The sequence below is a fragment of the Astyanax mexicanus genome, chromosome 11 (genome assembly GCF_023375975.1).
Source record: "Astyanax mexicanus isolate ESR-SI-001 chromosome 11, AstMex3_surface, whole genome shotgun sequence".
Taxonomy (NCBI): Eukaryota; Metazoa; Chordata; class Actinopteri; order Characiformes; family Acestrorhamphidae; genus Astyanax; species Astyanax mexicanus.
Genome location: NC_064418.1, coordinates 3,100,691 through 3,125,448, shown reverse-complemented (window position 1 = coordinate 3,125,448; position 24,758 = coordinate 3,100,691). Strand labels below are relative to the sequence as shown.

The window sequence follows — 24,758 nt, the reverse complement described above, 5'->3', positions numbered from 1 at the left end:
ATAAACCTTTTTTATATGTTTTTAATTTACATATCGTCGCTGTCCAATGAAAAACAAGTATCTCCAAAACAGCAACTTTACAGGAGAGAGAACAAAACGTCTAAACTTTCAATGGAAGTCAATGTAAAAAGAGTTCATTTCAGGTCATTTTGAAGAGTTTCTATTGGTCTGTTCTTTAAGAAATTTTGGCAGAGTATAAGAGACAGTTTGTTTGATCAAATTATGCAGTAAACTAAAAATCGACAAAAATAATGACACTTGTTTTTGATTGGACAGCGACGATATGCAGATGCAATTCAGAATTCAGACTCACCCTGAGCCTGGGCTGCAGAGCTGTGGGAGTAACCGAGGGCCAGCAGTGCCGTCTCCACCAGCTGAGTGAACAAGATATCTTTCCTGACCAGAACAAACTCTGCATGCTCCTCACGACCCTCTCCATCCACCACCATCCCTCCATCCATCTGCTCCACCACGCAAAACACGGGGATCATCAGACCTGCTGAGAGAAAGAGAGAGAGAGAGAGAAGGAGGGTGGAGGGGTGAGGAAGAGAGAGATAGTTGCAGAGAGAGAGAGTTAAAAAGAAAAAGAGAAAAGAAAAAGAGAAAATAGTGTGAAAAGAGGAAGAAAGGGGAACAGACGAAGAAAAAACAGTAAAATAGATAAAATAGATTAAGTGAGAGAGAGAGAGAAAGAGAGAGAAAGAAAAAAGAACAAAAAAGAACAAAAAAGAGAGAGAGAGAGAGAGTATTATTTAGTTCTGATCTTTGGGAACACTGTATTAGAAATGATTCACGATTAATTATTAATAGAATAATCGCTTGTAATTTTGAATGAGAAACTCAGGGCTGGTCACCTGTAACGGTGCAGTCTGCTCATGCAAATATCCAGAGTTAAGCAAACTGCCTTAATGCTCTATCAAACCAACCCCTTGAGTATTTATCAGCAGGTGCCCCAGCCTAGCCACTGCTGCTCCCTCTGTTTTACAAGCTGGGCTGATATCTCCTCAAGATACAGCTCTAAGAGCTAACGGTTAAGACACTTAGTGGAATTAGTTGGAAGTGGCAACGGATATGCAAACTTCCATCCAACACAGTTGTGGATCGCTGCCCTTCTCCACGATCTCTCCTCACTGTCTCGCTCTGGGTAATTTAACACTTTAAACTCATGTTAAAGACTGGCAGGCTCAGACTTTAATGTGTTACTTACATCAAATTCATTTTTACGGTTGCTAATAACTAATAACTAATTAACTATCCATAATCTCCTATCAAATGTCTTCTGCTTAGTTTTGATAAACTACGGTGGCCTGCTGAGCTCAATCTTTTAGCACAGGTATTTTTTTAGCACTGTAGAAATTACCCCACAATATGATTAAACACATTCTTTACAGCAGTTGGGTGGAAAGGAGAAAAACAAAAAAAAACACTTTAGAAAAAAAATTAATTTTGTAAAGTTGTTTTTAACTGACTTTTCTAATTATTTTCACCTATTAAATAATACATAGCATTGAGTATGTATACTATACAAAACATATTTTCTAATCAGTTTTCTCAGGTGTTGTTAACTAATACTGTTTAATATTTTCTCTTTTTTTCTACCCTAATTGCTCTAATTAATGAATGTGTTTTCTAATTTTTTTGAGTAATTTTAACAGTGCAAGACTAGAGGAGTTAATATCCTACCTGCATCCAAACAACAACCCAGATAATGGTTCTTTTTTCAGTGTTAGTTGAAAAAACTCACCTGAGAAAAATGTTTAGAAAATTCTATAGCATATATATACTCATTAATACATATTAATTAATACGTTTTTAGATAAGCCCCGAGTTTCTCAGTTGGGGGTGTGTCAGTAACAAGAGGTCATGGTGGCTTCCAGTATGGATCCAGCTCATACATTAAATGATAAAAAAAAACTTTGAGCTTGTAAGCAACAGTTTTAAGCTGTACAGGTTTAAACAAAAAAAAAAAAAAAACATGTTTTTAGCGTAAAAGTTTAGTATGATTCACGGTTCTAATAGGATAAAAATATAAGGAGAAATAAACCTCCTGTTTTTTAGGATAATAGAACAAAATTATAAACAAAAAGACAATCGAACACATGTCAGGTCGTAATTACCTGACCTCCAACCTACAGTAAGTAGGAATTTCCAATGAGGACTTCTGACTGCCAACTATTGTTCTAATTATTGTTCTAATCTACATCAACCTACATGTTTCATATTAATATTCCTACACATGTAAAAGGGCATTGTATCGCGTTGTATTATATTGCATTTTTAGTTTATTTTATGGCATACACTTTAAACTGCAAAGGGATGATTAAGTAACATAAGCATTTAAAGATATTTATAAGCCTTTGTAAAGGGTATTAAGGTTCTTTTAGTTGCCTGGTTGTCTTTATTTCTAAGTTTCTCAAGATAAATAGGGTTTTGTAAAGGAATCGTTCTGTGTTTAATGTAATACTTTCAGCTAAAGTGTCTAAAGTAATTCATAATAGGCCTCAAAATTAATAAGCGAATATTAAGCCAATATTTTTAGCACTTACTGGATGTGTGCAGTAAATGTGCATATTTCCATCAGGCTGAAATGGCCTTCTCTTATTTTTCATTCTTTATGCACAGAGCCAAAGCTTTCTTAATTAAAAGTCTCTAAAGAACAGAGGGACTGAAAGCATTAGCTAAACCCCAGCCACTAATAATAACCACACACACACACACACACACATACACACACACACACACACACACATACACACACACAGGAACAAACAGTACAAGCATATGTGTGTGTATATATAGTCTATATGTCTATATATATACTCTAAACACACAATAGCTCTGTTCCATTTTTTTGTCTTTCACACCATATATACACACATATATACATACATGCATATACATACACCCCCCAAAAGCCTCTTGTTTTAATCAGTCAATTCCTATATTTCTATTTCCTCCCCATTAATCATCCCAGCTCCCAGTTCAGAATGGTGAATGCTCTTATGGAGTGAATTACACACTATGGGCCTGTGCCAATTCAAGTAAGTGAATTTACCCCAACAGGGAAATATAACTGTCAACACACAGCTCCCAGCAGCTCTCTCTCTCTCTCTCTCTCTCTCTCTCTCTCTCTCTCTCTCTCTCTCTCATTCTCTCTCTTGCCCTCTCTCTTTCCCTCTTCTGTCCCCAAGGTTCATCAGTCTTGTTTCGTCACAATACATTGTTCCGACATCTGTGTGCAGTATGTGTGTGGGAATAGCTGTAGTGTTTGTGTGAAAATGCTGAGTTGTGTCACTATCTCTCTCTATATGTGTCAGTATATACACTCATCATCAGAAAGAAAGAAAAAAAAAAGAAAAGAAAGAAAGAATAGACGCACCCGAAAGAATCAACCATCAGGAACGAATCTTGGTGTGTAGGTCTGACATTGTGATACATGCGAATGATTCCAATATAGTAAGTAAGGAGTAAGTGTGTTTTTGTATTTTCCGTACTATAAGGCGCACCGGATTATATCTTTATACATAAGGTTAACTCGATTATAAGGCGTATTTTATGCAACACTAGTAAGGAACAGGGGTAAAAGCTAAGTAAAGCTAAGGTAAGTTAAGTAAACAAAACTGTAATTCTTTAAAAAAACATTTTAGATGACTCAGACAAGTCAAAAGAGTGCTGAATGCTTATATACACAGATTTCCTCCTAAAAACTGTTTATTTAAGAGAGTAAAGCACTTCTTTTTATTATAAGCTTAGATTTCCAGATTTCCACTAAAGCTGAAGCATTAGCGGCTACCCGCTAGCGGTTAATGCCGCCCAACAGCGCTATACTGAGGAACCTTGAGTGATAAACCAGGGTAAGCCAGGCTGATATCAGCTAGCGGTTTGTCCCATATATCTTGTTTTAACACAGTAAACACACAGTTCACAGTCCGATATACTCGTCTATGAATGGCAGAAGAGCTAGCGCATAGCACAGATTGCGGGTAATGCTAATGCTGTTCCAGCAGTGCTAGCCGAGGTTAGCAGCAGGCTACAGGCAGATGATACTCACCTCTGAATAGCAAAAGAGCTAGCGCTTGGCATGTTCATCATCTAAAGCTAATACTGCTGTACTTCAATGGAGTGGCTTTACTGCTCCTTAATACCTGACTGGTATTTATTAAATTTTATACATAAGGTGCACGAGATTATAAGGCTCACTGATGATTTATGAGGAAATTAAAATATTTTGAGCGCACCTTATAGTGCGCAAAATATGGTAACTATTCAAAATGATGCAAATTGTAAGTACAGGTTTAATTGAGTGAGTAAAGTGCTTCTGTTTATGCACAGTTAGCGTAAATTTCCAGATTTCCACTAAAACTGGAGCATTAGCATTAGAGGCTAACTGCTAGTGGTTATTGATAGAAAATAGAAGAAGGCATGTACCACTGACATAAAGGATCTGGGGGTCCTACATAAACCACAGAGCGGGAGAACTGACAGATTGTCCAACATATGCTGAATGAACCAACAGGCAACAGACCCTTCATAAATCATCCTGTTATTACCAGCACTATTGGCAGACGGCTGCATGACGCAGGAATATATGCACGCAGACAATTGCGGCGACTGCCCTTAACACCACGTCAATGTCTCCAAAGACTGCAATGGTGTGCTGCCAGATTCATTGCAGGACACCATTAGGCAGCTGTACAACTGCATGCTGAGACGTCTGGCGTTTTGTGTTAATGAACATGGCAACCCATATTCTAAATGTCCTGCATGTCCTGTATGTCCTGTATGTTCTGTAGCCCAGTAAATATTGCTCATATCAGTCTCAATATTTAATAATTTATTATTCCTGGTCACTTTTACCCCTTTATTCCTTCTGGGTGCAACAATTTTTAGTAGTTGAAGATGAGTGAATATGAACACACTGTATGTGTTTGTGTGTGAATGTGTAATGTTGTGGATAATATAGTAATATATTGTGTGTATATATTGAGTTTAATGGAAAATGTAGAGGTTAACCCTTGTGAAAAGGAAGTATACTCAAGAGTATTAAAAGTAGGTTTAAATTAGGTAAAGAATACCAAAAGTACATTTGCAATTTAATATACTTTATAAAAACATATTTAAAACATTAAATATACTTTCTCTGTATATTTTATAAACTGTATTTCTAAGTAATATGATTCAAATTAAAAATCAATAAATACTGCTTAAAGTGCACTTTAGTGTAGTTTTTTTTTCCCAGTAGCATTACCATATACACAACATATGCATTAATACGCAAAGTAGTACATTTACAATATATTTCAAGTATATTTAAAATGATGTTTTAAAAAAACACATACTTAAATATCTGCAAACTTAAGTTTGCACTCAAAGGCACAATCTAATCTAAAGCTTTTATGTTGTATTTAAATATAGCTTTACAATTTAAATATACCTTCATATACTTTCAAATATGGTAAATTTGGTATGTATTTAAGTACGTTTAACTTTTTTTTGCACTTTTCCATGTTAAATATACTTAAATGCACTTTTCTTTAACAAGGAAAGTCTAGTAATTAGTAATAGTAAGGTAATATTAGGTGTATACTGGTACATATAATGTATAGAGATGCATGTGTGTGTATACTGTATATGTGTGTGTGTGTGTGGGGGTGTGTGTGTCAGTATATGTGTGTGTGTGTGTGTGTGTGTGGCCCTCTCCTTAGTGCTCTCCTGTGGTTTGGAGGAGACACATTGAGTTTCCTCTGTTCAAAGACAACCTCTCATTAGGACTAACCATCGACCCCGGCTGCCAGGGCACAGGAAAAGGCCCTCTCCCTCTCTTCCTCTCAAACCATGCACACACTCACACACACTCACACACACACACACACTCACACACTTGTACAGAGAAGCGCATACTTTCACCTTTCAGAAAGTTTCTCATTTTAATTCTTATTTCTCTAATTTCTCTTCAGATGTTGCTAAAATAAAGTTTTAGCCACGTGTTAATATTAAAATTAATGCTAATATAAAGCGCTGCCACTATGATCAGGAGATCGTCGATTTGAATCCTGTTCATGCAGCTTGCTTTGAGTGGGCAGATGGTGCTCTTTCCCCTCATCACTCCAGAAATAAACTCTTTTACACTGATTTCTATTGAAAGTTTAGAAGTTTTTTTTTCTCTTGGACAGCGATGTTTGGTATCTACAAACCAATTCAAACTGTTTTTCTAACAGCGCTTTTCTATTTTAGTTTCTAATTTTATCTCTTTCTATTTCTCTTCAAGAAAGAGCTGTGCAGTAGTTTTAGCCACATGTTAATATGAAAAATTAATGTTAATATACTAGAGGATCTGAGTGGTCAGCAGGCTAAAGTGCTGCCACTGTGATCAGGAGATCTTTGGTTTGAATCCTGTTCAAGCAGCTTGCCATCAGCTACCAGAGCCCCGAGAGAGCACAGTTGGCCTTGCTCTCTCTGAGTGGGTAAACCCTTTTCCATTGACTTCTATTGAAAGTGTAAAAAAAAAATTCTCTGGATAGCGATGATATGTTTTGTATCTATAAACCAACCCAAATAGCTTTTTTAACAGTGCTCTTCTAACAGGAAACATTTATAATCACATTTATATAGTCATTATAGTTATCGACTATTCAGTATTTATGCTTATTTGTGTTTGTAGGAATGAACTTTAATTCTTAGCAGGCATAAAAACAAACAAAATAAATAAATAAATAAATAAATACATAAATAAATCAGTACAGTTCTGTATTTGCAGACATTCTTTTCAAAGTTTTTTTTTTACTGAAAAAGCATGAAAACATACTCACACACACACACACACACACACATCTTGAAGAAGTGGTAAGCTATGTCATGTCACTCTTTATGGTTAGCTTACTTACTGTCATGGCAGGCAGCTAATTGATATTGATGACAGTTTGCCTCAATAAATAACATCAAGTGCATCAAATTAAATAAACTCCCAGTGAAATGGCAGGGAATGAAGTGCAGATACAATCAATGTGTTAGGATTGAGGATTGACACTGTGTGTGTGTGTGTGTGTGTGTGTGTGTTTTCCTTTTGGAAAAGAAAAGAAAAATATGGGTGATGGAATAATAGCTGCCAGTAACAGTCATGACCACACCCAATATTTCAATTCTATTTCTGCAACTACATTGCGTGTGTTTGTGTGTGTGTGCGTGTGTTCGTGTTTGTGTGTGTGTGTGTGTTCGTCTGAGTGCGTGTGTGTGTGTGTGTGCGTGATCAATAACTGACCCAGGCGAATAAATCAGGCTCCAGCAGTGCCGCTTTATTAAGTACGCTTGGTGTTATATAGTTCCCACGACACTACTGGGGCCACATTAGTGTATAGGATGGAATTGATTGATATTGTATGCTGGGCTGTGCTTCGCCTTTTAATCTAGTCTAATAAAATACTCAAATAGACCTGGCGGCCTTTAGAGGGAAGTGTATAAAGTGGCTGGGGAGCCATGGCACACAGCAGATGTGAAAGCCTGGACTGCTGTTTAGCACGGCTCTCAACACTTTTTAGCAGTTTTACTGTCTTATTGTTTTATTTTCTACCAAAGAAAGCTCTGTAAACATCCACCTACAGCCAAGACATTTCTTCATGATATGCTACAAGAAGGTTCTTTAAAAAAAACGAACACAGCTTCTTCAAAAATGATATTTTAAATTTGTCCTGCAGTTTTGCCAAAAGTCACATTATGAGCTTTGGTGGATTCACGCAGAAAAACAGTCAGATTTTATTCTATATCCTTTTAGAATGTAACATACTATATACTTATGAGACCCTACGTCCTCATAAGTGGACATTAAATTTCTGCTTCTCTGCACCATGATCATAAATAATTATATTTTTTTTTTTTTAAACATTGACCCTTTGGCTTCAAATAGTGATACTGCCCATGACAACTAGTGTTCACATAACAACATTATACTCAGTTGATTAAAAAAAAGAAAAGAAAAAAAAGGGAATCCCAATCAAACGTTTTTACAGCCAGTCTAGGCAGATAAATATTCCAGGTAAAAATTCTCATTGAATTTTATTTAAAGTAATGTTTGAATTTGTGATTTGGGTCCTTCTGATCCCAAATGGCAAGGATAATTTTTTATTGTTTTACTTCTCTCCCCATATAAGGACATTTTTTTTGTTTTTTTTTTTTTTGCAAAAACGATTTCCTGTATAAAGACGAAGTTTTTTTTAATATTTGGTAGGTTCTGCTAATCTCAAATAGATCACAAATAGCTAAATAATTTAAAAATACACAATAAGCAAAAGTCTGGGTTTTAAGAGGATATACAAAACAAAACTGAAGTTTAAAATATATATATTTATACTCTTGGACTGCAAAAAAAAAACATTTTGGAATGTAAAAAAAATTAATCAAAAGCTGGTAACCCTTTATAATAACTTTTATTAATATACCATTAACTAATGATTAATAACTGTTATTTTTCACATTTTATGAAACTTAATACTATTGAACGCATTGGCAACATGAACTGCATGCAATTGATAAACATTTGCCTTGTTTAAAATTTGTATTTACTAGCGATTTATTAATGTTCAAATTCTGATGAGTTATCAGTGTTATATGTGAGCACTTGTTAATATACAATTTTTTTTTTTTTTAACTTTGTTCACATCTACTGATCATTAGTTATAAATATATTAATGATAAAAGTTATAGACAGAACTGTAGTCCATTTGGGTCCATTTGGGTTTTTTCTTACCTCCGAGGGGTCTGTGTGGGGCTCCGTTGTGGCGAATGCGGGGCCCGGTTGGGCTTCCGTTTAGCTCCAGGCGGCTCATCTTCCCCGGCGGGGGACCGCTGAGGTCCGGGCTGGAGGAGGGACGGCGTTCAGGACTGTCCCGCAGACGAGGGCTCTCCGATCTCTCCATCGCCCTCCACACTGGAACACCGGCCAGAGAGTATGGAGCTGAGAGACGGAGAGAGAGAGAGTAAAAAAGAGAGAAAAAGAGAGAGAGAAAGAGAGAAAAAGCTGTTATTATCTATGGTTGCTTTGTGAGTATCTACCTTCATCATAATACAATATAAACCTTCACTAGCGTGCAACTGGCGTCATTCTGATAACAGAAGTTCCACAACAAGCTCTGCATCACGGCTTATCATCAAGGAAGGCGCCAGAAGATCTAAAATATCCCAATTACAGTTTAGCATCTTTTCTTTTCTTTAGTTTGGACATTCAGAGCAGGTAAAGTGTAGAGAGAGAGATGAGGCTGAGGCTGAGGGCATCGTCCTCCAACCCACAGCACTGCTAGCTTATCATCAGTGCTATCAACAAACACTCAGGCTGAGGCCCACTGCTTCGTTCTGCACCAGCGTCTACTGAGAATGTAAACTATCACTGTAAACCCAGAAGTCCTTTGAACTCAAATAAATATAATATTATAAATGGATCTTTGAGAACCAATTCATAATAACTGAATTGTCATTGGTCTGTTGTCATTGGCAGCTTCTTTTCCATTGGCTTCTTCTGGCATAATCTATTTACATACTGGATGCACTCACCATCAGTGTGTAGTCATCCCCCTCCCCGAGCTATCTTAGGTAAACTTGAAGCTCATATATTATGATAAATAACTGCTTGGCCTCTGTGTTGTAGGCTTTAAGAACAAGCTTCATTTTGTGAGCTGCTGCTGCAACTCTGTGTTGGCTGTGCTCTCAGTACTTTTATTTCTTTACTCTGTTTTTTTTTCTTTCGTCATCTACTTTATTCTATGAGTATTGATGAAAAAGAAATTGTTGAATGAAATAAAAAAGAAATTTAAAGTAGAATCATTATGCAAGCAATTGATATACTATCATATATATATTGTGTTCTGGTTAAGTTGGCAGAAATTATATCAATTATGTAATTCTTAATAAAATACTACAATGTAGTATACAGTACTTGAATAAATAAAGAATATAAGTTCAGGAAAATCTTTTTTTTATATATATATAAATATGTATATGCATTTGTTATATTCACTGTACTAAAAATGACATTATAAAAACCTAAAATTTCTTAAAAAGTTTTGAGTTTAGTCAACTCAAAGCTGTGTGTATGTGTGAGTGTGTGCGTGTGTAAGTGTGTGTGTGTGTGTGGTAATGTGTGTGTTTAGAGTTTACCATGTCCCACTGGCACCGATACCACCCTGGCTCTGGCCCTGTGGGCATCAGTAGTAAAAAAAAAAAAATGGGTACATGTGTATGGTAGGCTGTATGTGCTCCACAAAAGTGTGTGTATAAGTGTGTGTGTGTGTGTATAAGTGTGTGTGTGTTTTTCTGTGTGTGTGTGTAAGTGATTGTTCCATTGGGCTTCCTTCCAAAGGTCCTTGTTTACCAGCCAAACCTTTAATATTGGTAATGCCCATCACAGTGAAAGCCAGGATCTCCGGCCAACTGTGAGAGGCTGAGCGGCACACCGGCCAACAGGGGGAGGAGCCAAATTTACATATCACTCCCTCCATCTCCATACTGAGGAAAAACAAGAGAGCAAGAGAGTGGAACAAACCTTTCACTGTAACTCTATCTTTTGTTAATAGTACCTCCTTCTCCTCGCACTCGCTCAGAATCATTTTTCCATCTTTGCAGCCAAAAGGTGAAAACACCAACAACAGAATAAAACACTGAAGAAGAATGATGTTTTAGGCAAAATATGCAGTATAACAAATTAAAAACATAAAAAACATAAGCCTCTGCTTATATTATTGCTCTGATTACAACACCAACAATGCCAGGAAAAAATGAGTGGCCAGATAAAGGAGGGAAATACATAAACGTATTTAACCCTCCTATTATGTTCATTTGTCAGGAACAGCAATGATGCTCCAGGGTTAATTTGACCCAGTGCATCTTTAATTATCCAAAAAAATCCTTAAAAGCAGTGTAAATATTTTTACTAACTCCATTACTAATTATTCTATCAATATTTAGGGCAATGGTGTTCCTTATCTCTAACAGGTAAAGCTTCAATTAGGATAATTCACTTGTTTTTTTTTTTCATTTAAAAACAATAAAATACATGTTCAAACTTGTTTACTGTTTCACTACTTTATTACTTTGAAAAGACCAACATATAAAAAACAACACTAGTTTTATATAACATTAAAACATAACATTGCAATTTTGTTTTAGTTTTAGTTTTTAGTTTTTTAAAGGGAGTGATTGCAAATATGTGAGATGAACAATTTTCATATTATAAGTTAATTACATGAATTAAGGCAAGAAGAAGAAGTTTCATCCTGAAAAACTACTTTCAACTATTTTTCCTAAATCTTCAAACTGTAAAACGGGTCAAATTGAACCGGAACAAAACAGGAGGGTTAAGATCCAGTGTCATTCCAAGGCTCTAGATACCAACACACACTGCACCAACATGCACTCACACAGATGTTTTCACACACATATTTTATGTGATGTTATGTGGTATGTTGTAACAGTAAAGGTTATTTTATTTTATTATCATTTTAACGTCAGTGTTCTAGGGTTAACAGCACCACTATACCCTGTTCTCATTGGCTAAAACTACTGTAGACATAAAGACAGCAGTGACTCTCAGCGCAGTGAATTAACAGCTACAGTACAACAGCATTCTTTCAAAGCAGCAACTGCTCACTTTGTATTTTGCATTTCGTTGACATCCTGCCAAAACCCTTCTCAAGTAGTATCTCAGTATCTCAATTCGCTTCTCACTTTCTGATATCATGCTAATCTGACAGTTGTTATTTACATGATGTTAGATGTCTTAATGAGTGACATAGAAATGCTTTAAAATGACTTTAGAATAAAAAGTATCACACTAGAGTAACATTAGATGAGCAGGTGTCCACAAACTATTCTAATGAATGCATTCTGAGACTTAAAGTTACTTTATGCACAGATAAATTATTATGAGTTATTACAAAATAAAATAGGACAAAGCCCTCTGCATCATGCTTAATGTCAGACATGGGCTACAGGGGTGTAAAGCCCTCAAGAATTGAGCCGTGAAACAGTGAATCTTCTATTTTCTGAAATAATGGTGATTCATTCAGTATTTTTAGGATGAGTCAAGGAGTTGGGGATGAGGTTAAGTGTACTCACCCAATATCCTGATCTCACTAATGCTCTTGTCACTGAATACAATCAAATTTTCACAGCAATGCTCCAAAATCTAGTGTAATCTAGTCTACCCTGGACAGGTCCCACATCTTGCCTGGATTGTCTCAGCCATTTTTATGAGGTGGAGTCACCTGAAATTCAGGCTTTCAGTTAACAGCTGTGCTGAACTCATCAAGAGTTGATTACTTGAATTTCTCTTCAATAAAGTAATAAAGTGTTTGAGAGCATCAGTTAAAGTAAAGTAGTGAAGAGTAATGTAATTTGAGTAATGCTCTAATTCAGATTATTAGAAGCAAGAAATACTCAACTACATAAAGAAAAAATATACTTTAAAAAATGAAGATCAGTCAATCGGAAAAAAGAATTTGTGCAGTCAATGCAAAGACCATCAGAAACATTATAATGCTGAAACTGGCACTCATCAGGGCGACCCAGGAAAGGACGAGCAATCAGAGTTCATCAGAGTTACCAGTCTCAGAAAGCGCAAAGTTAACGGCACCCCAGATTGGATCCCACCTTGTGTGGATTTTGGGTGGCTTTTGCTTTGTTTAACACTTTTTAAAGATTATATAGAATAACTGGTACTGTATTTACAGAGTCAATCAGCAGCATTTGAGGGATTTTTTTTTTTAAAGACACATTTAGTATGTCAAAAATATGCTCTGAATAATCAGAGTGCTCATGCTTGTTTGTCTATGCGTGCTATAGAGACTATAGAGATCCCAGATGCCTCATAAAGAGCCTCCATAAATACTTAGTAAGAAGAAGCTCTACATCTTTAAGAGGCTTTATTGGATCTGAGGGAGAAAAGGAATGTTTTGAAGGCCAGTAGGAGGTCTTGTGTCGATTGTTTGAAATTATTTAGTGGTGCAGTAAGTGTGTGTGTGTGTGTGTGTGTGTGTTTTATGTTTGTTTTGTTGTAAAAACACAAAATGCATACAAATGAAATGCAATTCAATATAAATACATTTAGACATACAAACAAGTGTTGTTTTACAGTTTACAGTATATTAATCAGAACATTACAGTAAAAGAAAACAGATTTAATGATGCTAAGGTGATGAAATCTTATTTCCTCTCTATCTCACGCTCTCATCGGCCATTATCCTCATCCTCCTGCACGTTTTCTCAGCTTCTTTCATGTATTTATCAGCTGATTTGAAGCTGATCCTCGTGTTCCTTCTCTGTTCCTGTTCAGAACAGCACAGGTCCTGACCTGTCTGAGCCTAATGAGGCCACTGATCCCAATCAAGAACTCGTCTGGATCTCAACTTCCATCAGTGTGCTGGTCTCTCTCTCCCTCTCTCTGTCTCACTCTCTCTGTCTCACTCTCTCTGTATTTCTTTCTTTCTCCAATTCACTTTTTTTTAAGCTGCAAATATTTAGCAGAGTATTTCAGTTCCTGTATCTCTAATATTGCTGAGGAATTATTCAGATATTTATTCTCCATTCTTGAGGTTATATCTGGACAGTACAGAAATGGGAAAACGCTGTATATTGTCGCTGTCCAATGAAAAACTCCAAAAATCTCCAAAATAGCAACTTTAGAGGAGATAGAAAAAACCTTCTAAACTTTCAATGGAAGTCAATGTGTAAAAAAAGTATTTATTTATTGGTCCATTCATCAAGAAATGTTGGCTCAGTGTAAGGGACTGTTTCTGTGTTCAAATTATGTAATAATAACTAAAAATCAACAGAAATGGAGATACTTTTTTTTTCATTGGACAGCGACAATATACATGATTTATTTTCTGCCTTTTAACTCACTTTTCTTCTTAAGTAAGATAATCTGCAAATACAGTACTTATACACACTCTTCATAGAAGCTCAGTTAAAGAATTTAACTTTAATTGAATATCGCTATCACTGTTAAGAACACATGAAAAAAGGCAGACTGCTTGTAGTGATGTTAAAATACTTGCAAATTCCAACATTACAAAAAAAAAAACTACTGAGACTGCTTTATACGTATTCATATAAAAACAAGCTCTACAGTTGTAAAATCTTGTTCTCATTAATAAAATACAAATAAAAAGAGCAAAAACTAAATAAATATATTTCTTTACAACTGTTCAGTTGGAAATAGATGTCAAATAAAGACAAAACATGCTTTCCATCATAATTAAGAATTGCTTTTTAAAGTTTTTAACTTTTAATAGTTATAGTATATGTTATTTTATGTTATGTTATGTTATATTATAAGATAAGATGAGATAAGACAAGATAATTGTCAGTAATTTTCAATGTTACAACAGCACAGAGGCAAGGACAGAATACATAAATAAATAATAATACATCTATATATACAAAATATTACAGAAAATATATAAAAATCCTAAAAATATAATAAAGGAAAAATATATACATCTAGTGCATCTAAGATAAGGCCAGAGGAGATATGATTATGGTATGTTGTGACCAGTATTAATGCACAAGGACAAACAGTGGATAAATAGCAAATAAATAAAATACAAATATTGCATGTTAAACATATTTCACAAATGGTGATAAAAAGATCACAGTATACATAGTGAATGGCTATATCACACAATAAAGCATAATCTGTATGATCTGCATGATCTGTCTGAAAAAAAGGACAAAAATGGAGGTAAAAAATAAAGTTTTGTCTCAAAGACATGATAATGACACGCCCAGGGCTAAAAGTACTGTACATTTACTGTACTTATTAACAATCAATAACTAACAGCACTATTATCAACACTTTCAACAATGTCTAATACTGGGAAACAGTTGCCATAACACAATGCTTATATAAATTTATTGATTACGTTCATGACACACACACACACACACACACACACACCTTTTAACAGGTTGATATCAGTTCAATAGATTAAGCCTTACAGATAAAATTGCAATCACTGTGCGTTATCTTCTACAATAATAGACAGACCATATGATAAGTTGTCAGGAAGATAAAAGTTAAATCTTAATAAACGATTAAAGGGAATCTTCAGACGAATAAAAGGCTACTAAATAATTTGAGTATTTTTGTGATAAGTGTGTGAACGGTCATTGGGGGAGGATGGTGAAAGAGAAGTTGAAAATAACTTTTTGAACTTTTTAGAACTTTTTAAGTGTGTGATAAATTCCTTTTTTTTGTAAAACGTTTTAAGAAGTTCTGCTATAATGCAGAGTTTATACACTAATTAAAGGTATTTCCTAGAACTCTAAGTTCATCTGAAGAACTGAGTGCAGCTACACATTAGAGCTTTGCCCAGCGGCTGTTATGTTTGGTGCTGGCTGAGAGAAGCCAGGCTTGGGAGTGGAACAGAATTCACATCCCGAGAGGCATCGGTTTCCAAACTGCAACGACCACACGGTACAGTCTGCTTCCCTACCTCTCTCTATTTCTCTCTAGCACTCCTCTATCCTTTTACCTCTCGTTCTTCTGGCAAAGAGAGAGAGAATGGCCTGCCACACACAGGAAACGGAGGGTAGTAAACTCTACACTACGTGCTGGAATCACAATGCGTTAACACTGTCTGTGTAAATCAAAGTAAGCTAAAATCAAACATTAACACGTTAAAAATAGTTGTTTATGATGTTCCCTATAACACTTACAATGCAAGTTTCAAAGGTAAACTTAGATGTAGACTAATTAGACTAAAACAACATGCTCTGTCTGGTGCAATTTAGTCACAATTAGTGTTATTTTTTGGGGTTTAAGCTGTCATTACGTATTAGCTGCATTAGCTTTATGTCTTTTGCTAAACTTGGGCATGCTGCTAACTGCACTGCACAATGTAACTTTGGTGAAGTAGGAAGTATGTTTCTAAATGTATGTGTGTGTATGTATGTGTAACCTGAGTTATATTTGTGTAGATCCAGTAATATTACTCTACTCCCTCAATCCATGCTGGTTAAAAGGTGAATTACACTTCCCTTCTACAGGGGGAGCACAGGAGCAAGAAATACCAATTCACTTGTAATGCTACTTAAATAAACAACAAGGGTAAATTACAAGATGAATTATTTAAAAGGACAGATACTCTAGAGCAGTGGTTTTCAACCAATGGGCTGCAGTGGTACTGCCCTAAGAACATTGGTTTTGATATTATTTTCCGTCCTTCAAATTTAGGTCGTGAGAGATTTCATATAAAAAAAACTAATCATTAAATTAAGTCGAGTTTGTTGGCTGGTCTAGCATAACACAGTCACATGATTGACTAAGAAAAAAAAAAAAGCAGGACCATTTATAGAACACGTAAGACCCTGAGGCAATTCGATTCTATCAATCAATTCCATATGTGACATCGATTGGTGTGCTTTTTATCTTTATTTTTTTTAAATAATAAATAAAACATTAGATGTCATAAAGTGACTTTGTTGATTGGTTTAGCATAGTCGCATAGCTAACAAAGCAAACTTGTGGATTAACAAAAAAGTCTATTTTAGTTTTATTGAGAGTCTGAGTAAATTTATTATTAAAACTTATTTTACAAGTTTTACCCATGGTTATAAATCAGGGTTTTTCATAACGTTCATAAGACTATAAGGCAATTCAAGCATATAAATTAATTCCATAGACATTATTGATTGTTGCCTTTTATCTTTTTAGATATTAATATTCGTATTGGAAATCCCAATTTTAGTGGTCTTTGTGCAGACTTTTGCTTTCAATACATCCTCTCATAACTAATTTACATGGTGATTTTATTCCAGAGTAGCGAAAGCGTAAAAGAATAGCGGTACTTATTCTGAATCCACAGCTACACTTTTAGGTGTACCTTTTAGGTGTAAAAAAAAGAATGTATATTAGAAGTATTGCTGTATATACGCTGATTATAAGGCGGTTATATGAAATTAAAGTATTAATAAAGTAATAATTCACCTAGAGAACAAGGGCTTAAACAAAATAATACAAAAAAAAACATTGATAATAAGTGAAGAAAAGGAAAAAAGGATGTGTGGAAACAAGAATAACACTGAACTCGTTGCTCATCGACTCTTCCTCGAGCCAAATGATAAAAATGACCCTTTACCCGGGTCCTAATAACGATTAATAGACAGAGCCGTGAATGAAGGCTGAGATAAAGCCCTGCTTGTCCTGCTTCTGCAATATTAGTCCATATCTACATGCTGGCGACGTGTGAAGGCGTTACCCTCGCTGACCAGGGAATAGTTGAATGATAGTCATTTATTGCAGGGTTATTAAAACATGGGCCCAGTTGGAGCACTGATAAAGGATGCGTAGAGGGTTGGAGGAACGTCACTGAAGGCCCCTGTGGTGTCTCTTCTGCACAGGTGTGTGTTAGGAAGGACGAGGAAAGACAGATAACAACTTATCAGCGTTTCAGATCACGGCGTAAACCAGAAGAGATAATCAAACGGGTTTACATATAACAAGACAACAGCAAGGAAGAGATTCAATTACAGTATATTAGCCTGTAATAATGGAGAAATAAAGTCCATGTGCGCACATGTTTCTGAGAGGGTATAAGTCAAACTTGGTAAGGAGTGAGTCGTTTGTTTATGTTTGGTACTCTGTAAAAATTGACTATTCAAACTTTGTTAAGTTTGAGTTGTCATTTTATTATTATGTCGATTCCGCAAAGTTGCGTAACAAAAGTCTAAGCAACAATACATTTTAAGTTGAGTCGGGAAAATAAAATAGATGAAAAGACGAAGCTAAAATACAATACTGTGCAAAAGTTTTAAGCACCAAAGAAAGTTACACTAATCCATTTATTTTAGCAATATAAGTGTTTTTGCCTAAAAAAGCAACATATATGATTTTGAACAGATGCAAATAAACATACATACAGTAAAACGCAACAAGGAATTCTCATTTTTAACTATAAGTATATTATATCCTGTGAGCCAAGCTGAAGAACAAAGTGTAGTTCCAGATTGTCCAGTCAGCAGCTCACCTGATTTACAACATTTACCAATTTACCAAACCAGGTGTTGATATGAAGTGAACTAGAAATAACTGTATTAAACTCAGATGAGGAGAGATTATGATATGTTTTAATGATGTTTTAAATGCTTTTTTGTAAAACTGCTGTTTGTATTTATTGTAAATGCTAATGTTTTACTGAGCCAATAAACACTTACTTTACAGATGAAAAGCTAAAACATCTTCTTGCTAACAATCCCACAGGTGATTACAACATGTGCGCAGTACTGTATATGTAGAATATATATATATATATATATATATATATATATATATATATATATATATATATATATATATATATATATATATATATATATATGTCGGCATGGCCACACGTGGTGTGTTGTATGCTGTGCACCAGTGCACCAGGGAAACACAATCAGTGGCACAAGCTAAAGGGGTGCTGGCGGCGGCCCCGCTGGAGAACACGTTTAGCTCCATCATAAACATCTAATTTAATAGCAAAAGATAAAGAGTTGGAGGCAAGACTTTATTATGCACTCCCTCAATTCTGTGCGTACACACACACACACACACACACACACTGGCAAGAACTTATGCGCGCGCGCACACACACACTAACCACAGAGCAGTCTCGTTGCTCTGACACTTCCAAGGACCACACACTGACTCATAGGAATAACTCTCACAGTTGTCACACATGGTAGACAAGCACACTGAGCAGGACAGAGAACTGCAAAATACACACATAGACATACACACACATTCACGAGCCACAAACAACACATACACACGCGCCTCGAGCTTCATAGCAGTGTGTTTCTTCTGTATATTCTGCACTGTGAAGCATTTTGGTGCACAGAAAGTAGACAGAAAATAACAGTCAATAACAACCGCAACAAATTCAACACGAGAGTATCAACTCTATTTACCACTCAGTTAATTTAACACACAGGCTGAGAGACACACAAGTACTGAGAGAGTGGGATTTATCATATGCGACTCATTTATATTAAGCTTGGAACTTGAGACACACTGGTTAGATTAAAAAACACCGATTAGGCAAAAAAAATCTTATGTTCACTTCAAAAGATACGAGTACATAAAAATTAAGAAAATGTAGAAATTCGGGATCTGGATAGATTCATCTGGATTCCTGCTACAGTAAAACTTAGTATTGTATGTATGTCTTAAATAAATAAGCAGATAAATAAATACCGTATCGGAACTTCACAAGCATTATTTTCACGGCAAGGATAAAAAACATTATTAATTTTAATCGAATCCAACTAGATTTTATTCTGTGCCATTTGAAGCTCTTATATGGTCTATTCATCATAAAAAATAAAACGCAACTTTTGCTTGGATTATGACTGCTTTCAAATGATTAAATAAAAATCACAAACAAAATGGAAACGTGTATTTAGGGTCACTCATTTGGAGAAGATTACAAAAGTACTCAAAATCATAAAATGCAACTAAATAAGCGTCACTTCTTCATTCTGCTCTTCAGGTGTACACTAAATACTAAATAATCAGCAAAAGTCGATTTTAAATATCATTCAAAGGTGCATTCCATCTTAAATATAATTTTGATGTCGCTGTGCATCATTGACAAGAGCTTTAAAAAATGTAAACACCAAACATCTCAAAATATCACTTTTTTGTATGATTGTATGTAGAAGTACTGAAGGCCCTTCAGCAATTATGATTGAGGTCTTAAAACTAGAAAACGCTTAAAAGTATGATTTTGGATTTGGTTTTACTACACAGCCTGACTACCAGATGTATTGAAACAAAAAAAAACATTACGCAAACTTGACCTGGAGATGTTCTAAATCCGGAGCTGGACGGCAGAAGAAGTGAAGTACTTAAAGATTCACATCAGATAAACCCTAAAAACACTAAAACTCTGCTGCTGGAATGAATGTTTTAGTATTTTTCTTCATTGAAGTCCAAGAAGAAGAAAAAAGAAAAAAGAGCAACCCAATATGAAGCTGAGTTTACCCAAATCAATTCTGACACAATACAGCTTTAAAACAGGTAATGGATGAAAGAGTGGCACATATACTCTGATGGATACGGTGCCTTAAACATGCCTGTCTCTCTTTTTCCCCAGGATTAAGTTGCAGGAGTGCCTTCTCATATACAGTTTACTTCCATGAACCGGGACCTGAACTGACAGGACAAAAATTTCAGAGGTAACAGGACACCAAATCTGACTCTCTCCATGTGCTTTCGCTTTTTTATTTGATTTATTTTGGCTGCTTGAGAGTTTGGTCCACTGATAAGTAGAAGTGAATAACTATATGTAGTTATGTTTGCTTTTCGGTGTTTTTTTTTATACTTCTAAAATGCTTGTATATGATTTGTATTTTTTAAACGTTTAAAGAAAAGAAATATTTTATTTCAGAGAAACTCCATTAAAAAAAAAAAGTAGACTAGCACCTAACACGTATCAGTTACACTGGGAATAAGATACTGGTAACTACTGGCAATAAGAATTAAATCCCTTCTTGTAACGCGCCTTTAATGTTTTAGTAGTCTAAAAGTTGTCTTCTCGGTTGTGCGCGTTAACATTTAAAATGAAATCAACTATGAATATAATTTAATTTGTATTTTGCATACTTTTTATCTACTTTTTTAGCTTTTAACTTTTTTTAACAGAGAGATTAAGCGTTATCAAAAAAGTTATTTTTTTCCTGTTGAACTGTAAGAAAAATACAATAAAACACTTTTATATAACAAATTTAAAGACATAATCTTCGCTGTTGAAAAAAAATCGTGTTCTTCACTAAAAAATAAATATCATAATTTAAGCTTCAATTCATATATATATATATATATATATATATATATATATATATATATATATATATATATATATATATATACATATATATATATATATTTTTTTTTTTCAAACATGCAAAGTTGGGATAGACTGATTAAGAACTATGTCATTACATGCACAGAACGTCGACTACTCCATCAAATCTGCAGAAAACACAGATTTGATTCATTAGGTAGTATAACTTGTTTCTGACTGCGCCTTAAAGCATAAAATGCCCATTTACACTAAATATGATGTGTGAAGTCCAGATTTTATATAAAAGGCCCAAATCAGACATGAATTTGATTGTTCGGAAATAATTTTAACTCTCCCTCTTTTAATGGATGGAAGAAAAACTAGTAATGTTAACGATTTTAACGTTGCGAAAACTGCTGAAACTTTTAAAAAGGGTATTTCCACCACATGCAATAGAAATACATTGACTGCTTATAAACAGCGGATTGGATGGAGAGAGAACACAGCTTTTTTTCTGTTCCTGCAAGCTACAAGTGTAGCAGGTATAATGATGAATACGACAGATCAGTATCATAGACACACACTCACACACACACACACAAACACATTGAGTGTGTGTTGTGTCAGTGGGCTTCATTTGTGCATGTGGGGTTAGTAAGTGAACTCTACTCCGGCCTCAGAAACCTTAAACCACATCACCCCTGGACCAGGCGGTTACATGTCAATATTCTACAGTATTGATATGAATAACAATATAAATATTTCCCAACACTGATTTTATCAATAGTATAAATTTTCAACACTACTGAGCGAGGCGTATTGGGTTTTTAAAAAAAGCGCAATTAAAAAAACATAAAAACTATAAGAAAAGTGTGTAATTCTATTGTATTAATTCACTAATATTTAATATGAAGTTTTCTTTAAATAAACTAATTAATAAAAAGTCAACCAAACGTCTATGACCTACATGGTTAATATTTAAGAAGCACGTTCGTAGTTAAACATTGTTAATTAACTTTTTTTTATAATCTTTCTGTTGTTGGTCAATTATTTTAGTAGGAAACACCTACATAAAATATGTTAATATGTTAAATAAAAAATAAGCTTTATAAAGAATCAATTAAATTAAATAATTAACTTATTAAGTACTATTAGAATGATTAGAAATTATTTCTGTTGTTGTAAATAATAATAATAATAATAATAATAATAATAATAATAATAATAATAATAATAATAATAATAATAACCGACATATATCTATCTATTATTCTCTTATGCTTTTCAAATAGTCAAACAAATACTTCAGTACAGTGTTTATACGACAATAAATACATTTAAACATCACACAATAGTATCTAAAAGCAATAAACTATTGGAGCTGCCTTTCTAAGATAAAAGTGTGAGCGAGTACAAGAAAAAATATCCGTGATAACTGAAAATTTTAGAAATCAAAAGTAAAATTACAGCGATAAAAGTTGTTTTCCACTTCACTGACGCTCACACAGCGAGCCAAGAGTAATACAGGAGGCAGTGAGCTCCATCTCGCTCCATCAGAGCTTCAGTGTGCCATTTACACTCTCTTTTAGTTATTAGAAGCTTCGTGAACTGGAACAGAAATCCATCGTAAAATCACAGTGCTGGCGTTATAACTCCCGGTCTGAACAACTGGAGTAAATAAAAGCGAATGACAGCGCTTTAACGTGGAGTGTATTCAAATATATTTATAATATAGAGTGTATAAACGTGCAGCAAAGAATCGGTTCGCCTGGAGTCACTTTAATGAGCATTAGGACTCGTGTTGAATTTAGCCAGGATTTTTGTTTGTTTGATTTTTTCTTATTCGCCTGAAAGCACGTTTGCAGCGTACACACTCTCAGCAGCATGCAGCAGCTCTATTATTTACCAGTCATTTTCAGCCCTGATCCTGGAGGCAAATCAGGATTTTAAAGCAGGAAAATCGCTATATGTGCAGAGCAGGGTGCCTCCAGGAGCAGCGTTGAGAAAAACACTGCCGTAGGCTATTCAACGATTAGTGTGTTTTGTGTGTGAGTGTAAGTGTGTTTAGAATAAGAAGTAGAGAATTGGAGAGGTTGGAGGAGAACTTACTGCTTATGGAGTGCTGGTACCGGGGCTGGCCGTCGACAGGACTTTGTCCATTGAGTAAAAGTAGAGAATCCAGGGCTGGACTGGGTCAGCTGCGGAGCGCTCTGCACTGCGACTGAGAGGCGGTGTGTGTGGAGAAGACTGGAGACGACAACACAGCAGAGCGTGTGTGTGTGCGTGCGCGTGTGTGTGTTCGTGCGTGCGTGTGTGTGTGTGAGAGAGAGGGGGATAGAGAAAGACGCTTTAGTGCGCAAAAGTGCCAAGAATGCCACTAGTTCCCGGCATCGATGGTTCAGTGCGTCCGAGAGTGTGTGCGGGACGGTGTGTGTGTGCGCGGGATGGCGAGTGTGTGCGGGATGGTGTGCGGGTGTGTGCAACGTTATGTGTGTGTGTCTGTGTGTGTCAGTCTTAAAGTCAGCGGTGTTTCGCCGGTCTCAGCTCGAGCTCTTCAGCCTCGCGCCGGCGATCAAAACGTCACTGGAAAAAAAAAAGACAAAGTAAAGGAGAGAGGTTCTCATTCGCGCGCGCGCACGAGACGTAACCAGTCAAAACACGAGAGAAAAAGAAAGAGAGAGAGAGAGAGAGAGAGGAATAAAAGGATAAACACCGCGGAGGTAAAAGAGAAAGAGAGCGCGAGCGACGGTGAGAGTGTGTCACTTTCTATCTGTCCGCGCGCAGCACCGCTCTGACTGACAGAGAGGGGGAGTGGAGAAAGAGAGAGAGAGGGAGGGAGGTGAGAGAGAGGGAGGAACACAGAGCAAACGTGGAAGAGGGAAAGAGGGAGGGAGGGAGAGAAAGCGAGAGGGAGGAGAGAAAGATAGAGTCCGTTTATTAATTCCTCCATTGCATTGTCCTCCCGTATAGATAATAAAGCTCAAACAATGACCATTATCAATTTATTTGTTCTATTCTTTCGCTCGTATTAATATTAAAACATTACATAAATTAGAAACGTTTTGTTTGTATTAGTTTCCCATGTCTGAGATTGAGGAGAGATAAAGGCAGAATCAAAACATTCTGGATATTAAAGCCGTAAAGAGTAACAGAAACATGAAGATATACTTAAAATAACAGAAAAAATAAAGAGCTTTAAAAACAAGAAAATTATAAATCTGATCACGTGACAGAGTGCACTATTTAAAAAATAATCCACATTAAAAAGATCCAGCACGCAATGGACATTTTCCAAGTGTTAATTTTTGACACCGTGTTAGTTTAACAGTAATTTGCTGTACAGTTGATGGAACACCTGCAATGTTCCATGAATGATTCCAGGTTAAGATATTAATGTTAATTCAACCCGAAGTGTATAAAAAAGTAATTCAGTAGGTGTTAATACACTTCTGTATGTGTTACTAAATAAGGAAAATTTCATGAGGGCATTTTCCCACCTGCCTCTAATAAAGCTCATCCCTTATTCCCAATTCCATCTTCCTCAATTCCTCATCCTTTCTTCTCCTCATATTCTCACCTTCTCACATCTTTCGGGCTTTTTAAAATGCCCTATATTTTAACACACACGCGCGTGTCAATAAGCGCTCTTACCTTCTTCTTCTTCAGAGATCTCTCTCTCTTTCTTTTTCTCTTTCTCCCTGCAGGAGCTGCTCTGCCCTCAGCGCCTCCAGACTCTCCTCCCTCTCCCTCTGTGAGGATGAGGATGGTGTTAAGAATTGTTGTGTGTGTGTGTTTTTTTTGTATGTGTGTGTGTGTTGCATTTGGACTTCATAATAAATCTCAGCCCTCCATAGCGTATCTATGTGGCTCTAGATGCATCATGTGGGTAAAGCTGATCTTCCGTCCTCCCTTAAATTCTCTAATCATCAGGATCCAACTAGAACC

General features: G+C 35.7%; 1 protein-coding gene across 4 annotated transcripts in view; it reads right to left on the bottom strand.

The window, feature by feature from the left end:
- The window catches only part of satb2 (SATB homeobox 2), a 68,862-nt gene extending 45,182 nt beyond the window's left edge, over positions 1-23,680 (bottom strand). For 2 of the 4 annotated variants that reach the window (XM_015603402.3, XM_007227761.4), the window contains exons 1-3: positions 22,923-23,680; positions 8,741-8,947; positions 314-499 (exon numbers count right to left, since the gene is read on the bottom strand). In XM_015603402.3, coding sequence (XP_015458888.1) covers positions 314-499; positions 8,741-8,909 — 355 coding nt within the window. In that variant the 5' untranslated portion in view covers positions 8,910-8,947; positions 22,923-23,680. The remainder of the gene's footprint in view (positions 1-313; positions 500-8,740; positions 8,948-22,922) is intronic. The other 2 variants (XM_007227759.4, XM_007227760.4) reach the window with 2 other exon arrangements.
- Between the last annotated feature and the right edge of the window lie 1,078 nt (positions 23,681-24,758).